This window comes from Vidua chalybeata, chromosome 15 (assembly GCF_026979565.1).
Source record: "Vidua chalybeata isolate OUT-0048 chromosome 15, bVidCha1 merged haplotype, whole genome shotgun sequence".
Taxonomy (NCBI): domain Eukaryota; kingdom Metazoa; phylum Chordata; class Aves; order Passeriformes; family Viduidae; genus Vidua; species Vidua chalybeata.
The window spans coordinates 8,214,171-8,226,282 of NC_071544.1; the positions used below are offsets into that span (position 1 = coordinate 8,214,171).

At 41.1% G+C, this 12,112-nt stretch overlaps 1 protein-coding gene across 2 annotated transcripts in view; it reads right to left on the bottom strand.

Annotated features, from left to right (window-relative positions):
• Positions 1 to 1,621: 1,621 nt before the first annotated feature.
• Positions 1,622 to 12,112, bottom strand: part of FSTL4 (follistatin like 4) — a 315,751-nt gene continuing 305,260 nt past the window's right edge. For both annotated transcript variants that reach the window (XM_053956322.1, XM_053956321.1), the window contains 4 exons: positions 11,823 to 11,972; positions 11,120 to 11,227; positions 8,048 to 8,157; positions 1,622 to 4,948 (listed from right to left, as the gene is read on the bottom strand). In XM_053956322.1, the coding sequence (XP_053812297.1) occupies positions 4,246 to 4,948; positions 8,048 to 8,157; positions 11,120 to 11,227; positions 11,823 to 11,972 (1,071 nt within the window). In that variant the 3' untranslated portion in view covers positions 1,622 to 4,245. The remainder of the gene's footprint in view (positions 4,949 to 8,047; positions 8,158 to 11,119; positions 11,228 to 11,822; positions 11,973 to 12,112) is intronic.

Below are 12,112 nucleotides of genomic sequence, written 5' to 3' on the forward strand. Positions count from 1 at the left end.
CAGGGCTTGGAATGAGATGAGCTTAAAGTCTCCTCCAACCCAAGCCAATCTCTGATGATTAACTCTAGAAACAGCAGCTGCTGGTACCTGTTGTGGAAGCCCACAACTGGCAGAGGGGATGCACATCTGTAGGTTGAAGGGGAGCTTGCCAGGCTGGGGGAAATGAGCTCTAGTGAGCAAATAGCAGCACTGGAAGAGCCAATTGGAAGATTGATCTCTGTTTCCTATAACTTAACCATACTACCATACTATACAGACTTCAGGCTTCTTTTTGTTTTGGTTTGTGATTTTTTTTTTTTTTTTGTTGACCCATGAGAAAATGCACAAAGCAGTGAGTCAGCTGATGGGTGCTGGTTTCAGATGGGAATCCCATACAGAAGGCCAGTGCTGCTCCTTGCCTTGCACAATGCACTTCGTTAAGAAGAGCAGGATTTACCCCCAGGTTTTCTAAGAAAGCAATTACTGGAGAGTGAGGCAGTGAGTCATAAGGGTACATGGCAGAAAGGGAAATCCCTGGGTCCTGGGGGGGTCAGTGAAGGGTGACAGCTATACCTGTAACCTGAGAGATGGTCACAAAGCCTTGTACAGGGAGGGACAAAGGTGGTCTTAGGGAAAAAAATACAAAGGCATTATGGCATGCCCACATCTTTTATGAATAACTAGGTTATTGCACATATGTCTCCCCAGCCTCTGCTCCTGTTCATCTTGTTGACCTGCTGCAGGGTCATACAGGGAATTAACCATTATCTCCTTACAGAATTGAGATCTTGACCTGTTTTATCTGTTCTACACAGCACCCAGCACACTAACAGGCACTCCAGCAATTAAGACCTAATCATGGTATAAATCAAGTAAATAAGTACCTGTCAACAGGTCATCAGGACTAGTGTTCCTCTTGGGCAATCTGTGCTCAAGGAGGTCAGTGCAGCAAAATGGCCCAAGGCCTTCAAGGCAGAGTGTTTTTCAATAGCCCCTCATGAAATCTCTTTTGCAGGGGGGACCAACCCACCCTGCCAGTTCCCATCTCCCACCCATTCTGCAGACAAGCCTACCAAAATATTTTCATACTTCTGTTGATTTTTTTTAGTGGTACAGAAAAGTAAAGTATTTAATGATAAGAATACGTTAACCATCACAGATTCCAAATGAAGGACTTGAGAGTTTTGCTTCCAGTTTAAAAGTGGATGGTTTCTGAACAGGTACATCTATTCAGAGAGTGAAAATATTGAGGGAAATACTAAGACAAAACATCATTTCTATCCTACTGCTGTTTAACCTCAGTGATGAATGGCAAATGCATCTGATCTTGACATTGGAGTCTTAGTGGGCAACCAAGGATTATTTTTCCCATGATTCTAGTGTCAGCACATCCTACTGACATATGAGTGTATAAGATAATGAAAAGATCATTAATTCAATTTAGATCAATTTTGATGAATCACCATGATTAATTAATAATTTAGTAACTAGGAATTAAATGTGACTTGGTGGAGAACCAAAGGATAGTGAAAGAAATTGCCTGCAAAGAAATGTAGTCTCTTTTGACAGAGTCGAAAGGCAAATATGAATTTAAACATTTTTTGAGTATATATAAAATTTCTGCATTGTAAAAAAAAAAATATCAGAGTAACAAATGTGCAGCACTTTAATGTCAGATTTGACTGTCATTGGAACTGTTCACAAGTAGTGTGGACAATCTAAATTATACTTCATTTTCTAAGTATTATATATAACCATTAGGATACTTTAGAAAAACACATCACCGGAACTTGGGCTGGAGAGGGAACAAAGGGAACATCTTTGGAAGGTTCAAGTGGGATTTTTTCAAGTGAATGTTATTCCAATACTTTGCAACAAACAGGAAAAAGTGAGGTCTGTTACACATCTTTCACAGCCTATATATAAACCAGCCCCAAGAATATTTACCTGAACATATATATACAGGTTTGTTTTTTTTTTTTAATATTCTTAAAAAAGTAATATTTGCTTGATCTATGACACAATGAACATCTCTACAAGGAAAACTTACCATAGGCATAATAAAATACTCAAGAAGTCATAAAAGGTAACACGAGAGCAGTGTTTGGCCTTGGTAAAACACATTTAGGATGGCTGCAATGTATGGATACAGCTTTGTTCAAGAAAGGAGCTGTGCATATTTAAAGGTACTTACAAAGCTGGTCTTCTCCTTTCTTTGACATGGGATATGTTTCCTAATGGGATGAACACAAAATCATGGACACCATGCATTGCTGAAGGAAGGCTATGCCCATCTGTTTCACATGTCTGTGTTGCAGTGATGGAAGAGTTTCTTCTAACTCCTATGGCTCATAAGTGAAAGAAATGTAGGATTCAGAACATGGATGTTGAAGGACAATTTCAAGGACTCCATGGTTAATGAATTCATAGGATTCAGCTCCCCTTCTTCGTCTGTCGGAACAGATTTTTATATTCTCTATAGAACTGAAATGGTGTAAAATACCTCAGGTCTACAGCCATGCTAAAATGCTGCTCTTCTGATAAAGTTAAACATTTAAAGCAAAGATTGCCAGTGTTATTCTGTATCCTTCTTGCTTAAAATCCCTCTGTATATGTTGTGGAATGGGCGACTTAAAGCATCTGTGGAGGGAAATAATTACACCACTACCTATCACTGCACATGTTCAAGGGCAGCTTTGTATAGACTCTGGGCAACGAGGTCCTTGGCAAACCAAGCTGGGTCTGTCCAGAGGCCAATGGGTGGCTCCAATGCTACTGATATTTTACCTACAGAGAGGCTTCACCCACAAGACCCCATTTTCCAAGCGATGGTTACAACTGCTTGGATGGCACCACTTCTTGCCTGGCTCTGCTGCCACAGCTGCTTTTGCCCTCGTTACTTCATGGTGATGGATATAGAAAGTTAGAAAAATGCAAATAGAAAAGTTTTTTATATCTTCCAAGTGTGCAAATAAATGGCTGTATGTTTTTATGGGAACTTGACTGAAATTTCTCAATGCCAGCTGTTGCATTCTTGGATAATTCAGCTGCTTTTCCATGAATGTCTTTGCTCATAACTAAAAGATAATTGACTATAAACAAGTGTACTATCACAGAAAGGAAAAAAAGAAAAACACAAAGAAAAATTGTTTCCTGGTTGTTCTGAAAAGAAATAGGTAAATTAAGGCTATGAGTAGAAAATGAGTGAGTTTTCTATTAAAAATAACCTCTGTTATTTTAACTGTTATTTTATGAAGAACCAAGTGATTCCAGTGCTCCTAAATATTTAATGAGGGAAACGAATGATTTCTAGAACTGTTGCTGTCTCCGATGGGAATAACCATAACTAATTCTCTGCCCCAAAAGCAGATTTTGCATATTGTTACCAAATTGACCACACTCATGAGCCGTTGAAAGACTAATGCCACCTTCTCAACAAAATTGTTTACATAAACTCTGACCCCCCTGTCAGTATTTTCCAGCTTTTACCCATGTCTGGATGGGAAATGGCCTGGATATTTCATGGCAAATTTCTCAAATACAATCACAGAAATATGCACTGGAAGAGGAGGGACTCATCCCATTGCCTTCAGTAGGACCAAGAGCAAAATGAAGTGCAGAAGCAAGCGAGCTGACAGTTACTATTTCTGTGATGCCTCCCTCTGAAATCACATCAGCAAATCCTCTCAAAGCCATCCTGCAGAGAAAACTGATCAGTTTTCATTAAATCACTCTCCTAGGTTTCTCTGAGTCGAAAACTGCTCTGATGTTTACTTTCCCTCATCATCCAAAGGTGAATATTCAAAGGTGAATAGTCCTTGTTGCTGCTGTCTCCCTGTGCTGGGGTGGGGTGGTCAGTGCAGCCAACAGGCAAGGGATACAGGGAAGAAAACTGATGCTTGGACATAACATAAATGCTCCTCAGTATGGGAAGTCAAAATCTGTTTTGTTCTACAGAATTACTAGGTTTCGTGGCTTGTATGATATCTCAGTGGAGATATTATTCACTTCCCAGCATTTTTCTCATAACCACAAATCATACCCACAAATAAAAAAATATCCCTTCAAAACCACTTCCTATTAGCAGAGCATACCTTATATTATAAAACTTGCAAGTAGACCAGTGTTGTACCATGAAGCCTATACAGCGTTTTTTTGTCTTTTTTGTTTTCCCAGTGTAAAAATATACAATGCTACTGCTCATTTCCTGCAGTGTAAAGGTCCAACTGGTCCTTGCCTGCTGAAGGCTCTACTGCTACTGCCCTTTCATACCTCCCCAACCCAGACCACTGTATTACCCCTCCTTATACCTGAAACCTCACAGCGTAATGTATTTTGCCTCCCATTTATAACAAACAAGGAATCTTTAGCTGGTGTAATGAGATACTGTCCAAATAATCCACTGTCTTTCATAATTCTGTTGTAGCTGCTCCAGGGCCAGTCTTTGGATGTGATAGGGTCCTTTAAATTCTTCAGTACATTCATTCTCCCCGTCGACAGCTCTACAAAAAGCACATCTGTTTGCAAATGTGAAGTAGCATATATATAGTACTGATTGCCTTCAGTGAAAGAGGGTTGAAATGTCAGATCAGATACGTGTACGTTTGTTTTTAAGTCATAGATCAACTTGATTTCCCCTCGGACAGTGAGAGCCTGGACTCGGATCCTGCCGCTGCCTTGGTCCGCGCTGACCAGGTACCGCCCGTCCGGTGACACGTGCGGCGTGCCCGACACGCGGCCGTTGGGGCCGATGACGGCGTCGGTGACGCTGTCGATGACGAGCTGCGGCGAGGCGGCCGCCGAGCGGCTCCTCCTGCACTGCACGAAGTAGTAGCCACCCAGGTGAGTGTACGCCATGGCCTGAGGCACGCAGCTGTAGGCTTTGAGGTGGATGGTCTTGATGTGGGTCACGGTCTCCAGGTCAATCTTGTGAACCGCGTGTTTTGACTGGTTAAAAATGAAGCCAAACCTGAAAGAGAAAACAGGACACTGAAGTCACCTCTGGAGACATGGTGACTTGCTTGAGCAAAGACAAAAGTCAGCAGAATTGGGGACCTTTTATTTATTGTTTTAGGAAGCGTGTGCAATAATGCTGTCCCTTTTTGTAAGAAATGTCTTGTTTTAGTGATTCTAAAACATCCTAGAGGGAGGGATATATTTCAGTTCAAATTAGCAACATGATCCTGGAAATTTGAATATGTGCTTAGCTGTTTAAATCTTTGAGAGCTGGAATCTTTTATTGGGAAGACCAATTTCTATAGAAGTGATATCAAGATTTGGGTGTTCAGTAGGCTAACACTGACCAGGTTTGTATTTAATCTGTCTGAGATTACAGTCATGAAATTCAATATATACGCAAGCATTCAATCTCAAAATAGAAAAGCATTCAAAATAAAGCATATTGCTGCCAGGTTGGGGTCAGAGAGTAACTATATATAATAGATATAGCTGTGTACAATATAATGTATAACCACTGAATTAAGACCATATCTAATCTCATATCTTAACTGAAAGCACCAGAGGGAAGCTGTGGTGTGTGTTTGGTACCTGTGGTGCCTAGGAACCACTCCAGGAGATGGCAAGGCTGTGGTGTAGAGCAGACTCTTAAAAACCATGTCAGCCCAGGGAAGATGTAAAACATTTCTTGAGGAACATAACCAGGGTGCCCTGAAGATAAGGGGTCTTTATTTTCTGTCGCAAGACATGGCAAAAACCAGTGAGCAGAGGATAAATGTTCTGTAAAAGATATATACTGCAGCACATCTGACCTTTGCTGAAGACAAGAAAAGGTCAAGAATAGCCAAGAAAGGTTTCTGCTTAATTTGAGAGGGAAGCTTTAGAAACAGCCTGCTTGTGTTCCACTGGATTCACTGACACTGACTTACAAAAACTAATTTTACATTGACTATCTTTTCATCCATTCAATGCAGACAGAGGGAAATGAAGTGAGTGCTTAGTGTTGTATCTCTTCCTCAGAAGATGTAAAATTGCCTTGTGAAATGTGGAGAACAACGTGCTTCTGTGCAGAAAATACATATTTTGCTTGAAACACTAGGTTTATTTCTTTATTCTTAAACCATCTGTCAATGAGACACTCAGCAATGATTTCACTTCTAAAGAATGAGCCAGTATAGTGTGAGATCCCATGAAAATCACTAGGCTAAGCCTTTCATTTCCCCATTATACTCACATCCATTAGAGACTTCACAAAGTATCAGCAGTGGAGAGTCGTAGTGCACTGTGTGTGTGGAAATTGGATATGACACTTGTATTTCTCCTGGATGAATGAATTTTATGTACACTTTAAAAAGTGCTTTCCCTTACACCTTTTTTTTTTTTCCCCAAGACTTCCTTAATACTTGGCCAAATGCCTGAAGAACTTAAGAAATTATTTTTATCATAAACTTCTGTTTAAAGAAGTGGGTCAGGAGATATTTTATGTGCCCACAGTTGCAGAAGAGGCTCAGCCCTTGCATGAAATCTGTGATCTGAAATCTCAAATCAAACCTTGCACTTAAAGAGTTTTTAATAGACAACAGTCTACCCTTGGAACTAATAAAAATGGATACATTTCTAGATATCCATCTAAAATAAGAGGCAGCTGAAATACATATGCAGGAATATTTGCATACAAATATTATTTGGCTAGTGGAAGAAATTGCTTAAATGTTCACCTTCCTGGGAAATGCTGGTACTGCCATTTATTGTTTCTGAGTGGAGAATTTAGAGCATCATCTCAATGAGTCTCATTAGCCTGCAAGCAATTATTTTTCTCTGTGCTGAGGGTGAGAGAGAATAGACAAAGATCTGGCCCTGAACAAATGCAACAGGAAATCAGGGACAGCATCTGCAGCTTTGCATATGGAAAACTATGGACAGTAATCTATATTTATTATTTCAGCCAGCTAATCACACTGAAGCAAAAGGACAATTAAACAAACAAAAATGTGTAACTGTTCTACCTTCCTGTCTTTGAATCCAATTCTCACCTTCTCAGCTCAGGCTTTAACATTCAGCAGAGTGATCTACCTCCTAGCACTACTATTAGCCATAATGAAATTGTGAAAGAAAACTGGAAATATGAAGTAGAGAGAAATTACAAATGACAGCCATGAGGCATGCATCATTATTTTCTGTTTCACCAGGCAAAATGATTTCTTTTGGAACAGATTCAACCCATAATCATTTAAGTGTAACCCCTTCTCTCTTGGTGTTTCCTGCAGGAAACCTAAGATGACTGTAAAGAGTTACATTATGTTTTTTGAGTGTTTAACTTAGTTAAAGTATATAGAGGACAGAAGATGTTTAAACAGTTGGTATAACATGGAAATAATAGTATAAATTGCTGTGCAGTTATCATCAATTTTGTTAATGTTAATGGGAGGCTTCCTGTGCCTGCTGGGAAGCAGCCAGTATTACTCCAGGTTATTAGTATGTTAGTTACACAACCTCATTAACCATGACATCACATTAACATTCAAAACTGATAGTTCATGGAGGTTTTGCTTTTTTTATCTGCAGTGCATACAGTTTTTCTGCTCCAGCCATAAAGCTCACACAGAGATCCAATACTTGAACAAATTGGAAGTGTGTGAGAGAACCACATATTAGACTTCAGTCAGAGCACACTTTTACCACTTCAAGCAATATATCCTTGACACAGATTTATGCTCAGATCTGTAACAGTTTTGTGGCAAGGAAGGTGATTTTTGGGCCACCAAATTCCTGGCACAAGTAAGCCAGGGCAGTGTGTCATAAGCTGCAAGCAGGGATGGCTCACTAAGGGGAGGTTTGAATGCCTGTGCATGGTCTAAGGGAAGTCTAGGATTGTTTCTTGCTGTTTATTGATTAGCTGAATAACCACTGGCAATTTCCTCAACCATTTTTCCACTTCATGTGTGAAAATGGGAATAAATGTAGTTAAGATTCATCACAAATTCATTTATTCATTCACTCACTCATTCATTCACTCACTCATTCATTTATTCATTCATATCTGTAAAGTGCTTTAAGGTTATGAGAAGGAGCAGCATGGTCACCATTATTATTCGTTAAAATAATTTCTCACCTAACATGATTAATAATAAGATTTGTAGGTGGTATAAAAAAATCATCCACTCCTTCAAAGGGTGTGTGAATAACATGTGGATCCTCTCCAGTGCTTGCCTCTGGAATTACCTACAATAAATACACACAAGGTTGAGCACAGGATAAGCACTGAGTAAGGCAGAAAGGTAAATACAGATTAGAGACATGCACAGTACCGAGTGGCTCTTTCCAGGCTGCAGTAGACTCAACTGATTAATGAGTTCAAAACACTGTTTGGTGTAGCTGTCTTGAAAAGGTGTGCTAGCAAATAGTATTTGAGGCATGACATTTGTAAGTTAAGTACACAACTTCATTTTTATAAGTTTACATCTCGAGAAAGAGCAGTCAAGCAGGAGCTGAAGCAGTATGACAACAGTAGGAACATAATAATTTATCCCTCACTGTATAAAGTAAACATTTGCTTCATGGTCATATTTATTAATCTCACTTTAATGCACAGTGATAATTTACCACCCTGAAGGATCAAACACTAACTCACAGCAGTTAATTATCACTTTGAAGGAGAAAAACTGTTCATCCATTGATATAAAGTCCAGGGAGGAGTGGAGAAGTGCCCTTTGGCTGTCCCCTGGTCCTGTCCTCCAGCACAGCACAGATCTCCATGGACAGGGGAACTCAGGTCCTCCACTGCTCCAGAGAGGAAAAGTTTCCAAAAATTAAAATGTTAAACACTCAAATTGTTTGCTGGGTTTAAGATGACTTTAGTCCATTCATTAGGACCTTCTGCTGCTCTAATCTGCAGCAGTTGTTGCTTTGAATTTATAGCTACATAACTCATGAAAGACATGCTAAATCCCTAAAAGGTTTATTTCAGACAGCGGTTCTGGTCATGCCATTTAGATTTCTTCCAATTAGATTGCTCAAGAAGGATGCCCCCCTAGCACAGTGCTTTCAAGAGGCCAGATATTTGCTTCCAACAAGCCAGTAATGGCCAAACAAGAGCATCCCATTAGTTGGTTGCACAGGCAGTTTGATAAATCCCTGACTTCCAGAGGAGTGGAAATTTAGATCAACCTCTGTAGCAGCATCTTCATTAAAAGAAGGTATTTTATTGCATGTCTGCAACCAAACACTACAGATTTTAAGAAGGAACTTTGCCCAATTAGTCACTGCCCACCTTTTGGGAAAGAAGGTCAGAAAAAAAAGATCTGCTGCTGATGATGCTAATTTCATCTTTATGTGTGTAACTGCACATCATACAGATAACAGAAAGGACTATCTGAGGCCTGGAACCTTCTAACAAGTTTCCAACTGTGCATTTGGTGTGTTCTCCCTAATAATGACATGCTTGTGCCATCTCTCCTTTAATTACAGAAACTTCTCACAGCTGGATGGAAGAAATTAAGTCAGAAAGGGTAAAAAGAGCCCATTTTGTCTCCTTATACCCTGCACAGGAAAGTCACATCCCCAGGTGAGACAACCTGGTGCCGCTGCCCTGGAAACCTTCATTACATGCCTCCATTCTGGCTTTGGCAACTTTTCCTGAAATTGCCTGTGATGAGTAGCTGGTCCAGTCTTTATTATTGACAGTCAGCACTGGATGGAGCACATGGATGGTGGGGATGGCTCATCCCATCTTCATGGGCCAGTATCTCCAGCAGAAGCTTTGGGTAGCCCCACAATTAATATAGACTCCAATTTGTTGGTTTTTAGGTCAAAAAGCACAGCCCCCCTTCTTCTCTGCCTGCTGGGGAACGTTTTAATGCAGACTTAGCAGCAAACACTTCTGGCAGAAGGAGTATTCACATGACACCTGTTTCCAGAAAGGCTGGGCAGCAAGTGCTAGAAAACAACTACCAGAGAATGGGATGTCTGGATGGATTAAATCAGATCCATCAACTGGTGTCAACTCTGTCATACAACATATAGCAGCAGAAAAATGTCCCACTAAATGGCTATTCTGCATGTTCTCTGTACTGCCAACAGAAGAGTAAATCTGCCAAGGTGATCCAGAAGTGGAAGCTAATAACTCCAAACTCGTGCAGTGCTGTGTCCCAGTGTCACTGTGGGTCTGGTGGTGCTGAGCATGGAGGAGTTCCATGGATATCACTGGCACCCCTGCACTGGAATCACTAACACCCAATAACACAATTTGTCCCTGAGGTTTTACTTCTCCTGGTTTGGCTTTTTTTTCTTCATGCCCTAGAGAGCCCCTTTTTGCATTTTACTGTGAGAGACTCACAGAATCACAGAATTGTTAAGGTTGGAAAAGCCTTCTAAGATCATCAGGTCCAGCTATTTCCCCAGCATTGCCAAGTCCACTACTGAACTGTGTCCCCAAGTGCCACATCTACAGGTCTTTTCAATCCTTCCAGGGACAGTGACTCCACCATTGCCCTTGGCATCCTGTTCCAGGGCTTGAGAAAGTTATCAGTGAAGAAATTTTTCCTAATACCAACCTCAACCTCCCCTGGCATAACTTTAAGCCATTTCCTCTTGTCCTATCACTTGTTACATGGGAGAAGAGACTTACTTTTATCTGGCTCCAACCTCCCTTCATGGAATTGAGAGACTGATAATGTCCCCTCTGAGCTCCTTCAGCTGCTCCTCACCAGACTTGTGTTTCAGACTCTTCCCCAGCTCTTGTTGTCCTTCTCTGGACACATCCCAGAACCTCAATGTCTGTCTTGTAGTGAGAGCCCAAAATGGAACCCAGGATTTGAGGTGCCTTGCCAGTGTTGCAGAGCACAGCAGCATTGTCCTGCTCACAGCCAGCTGCCAGCTCTTGCTGTATAACTTTTTGGCACTTGGCTCTGTCACCAGTCTTAAAACAAAACAGACCTTGGCACAAAGCAGTCCTGCTGTCAGCCTGTGGCACAGTCATTGCTCAAAAACAAATTAAACAGCAGGAAAAATATGTGAGGATGGACAGAGGAGGGATGAATAAAACACACTGGATATGCAAATGAAACAGCAGCTTTATATCCAGACCATTAAATGCTGTTAATTACCTGCAACCCACCAGCCACCAGTGTGTTACCAGTGATGCTGAGCCCAGGAAGAGCAAAGGCTCCAAAGTGTAAGGACTCACCTGCAGTGTGGATGATGATTTCCTCATGTCCCCCCAGCTGAGCACCCACACTTGGTCATGGGACTTGTCATAATGTAATTTGGTTGGTAATGGGTCCACATCCAAGGACTTAAAAAAACCCAGAGAGAGTTATTTACACAGTGACTCCAATGAACATGACAAATACTACATCAGTTCACTGCAGGCATTCCCATGCACCACTGTTATGTTCCCTGCGCAGCTTTGCCTTCAAATCAACTGGGGGATCAGCAGCAGTTGAAACATTTGGCTGTTTGGTGTCATTTTCTGGGTAGACATCACTCCATCTTATGCTGTTACTTATAGCCAGTAGATCAAGGGCCAATTTCTGTCTGAATTGTATCCACACCCGCTCTTTCCATTTCTAAGCACCCTTTCCAAACTGCTTATAACCCAGGTCAGGCAGCTAAGCCAGGAATTCATCCTAGTGTTATTTTACCAGACTCACTGTAAGCTTGGCTGCAGAGGCAGCCCTGAGACTCCAGCCCACAGAGGAGTTTATTCCTGCCACTGAGGTTACAGAACAGTGAACTCCATATGATGCCACTGGTGAAAGCAACATAGGCCAGCTCTTTATTGATCAGCAGATCTTTGCCCAGCAGATCCACTGGGCAAAGATCTGATTTTTTTTTGTCCTAGATCAGGTCTTTTGTCATCAGTGAATAATGTGTTCACTTGTAAGTACCTGTATGGCTTTTTGAGTCTGGATATCAATTATCATTACTCTGTTCTGCTTTGGCTGTGTCACATAAATGTACTTGTCTCTGACATTGACCGCTGAAGCCCAGAGGCAGGACTGAGTGTCTTCACCTTCCACTCTAGGACAGATCTCCTCCTGAGGGGTTAAAAAAAGAGAAAGTTTAATTTTTACAAGTTCAGGGCCTGGAGCAGCAAGAAGCATAGCTTTGTAAACTGCAGGAAAAAATCCCTGGGGATTCCATTAGGATGATATTTCTCCCCTTTCTTTCCTGGAAA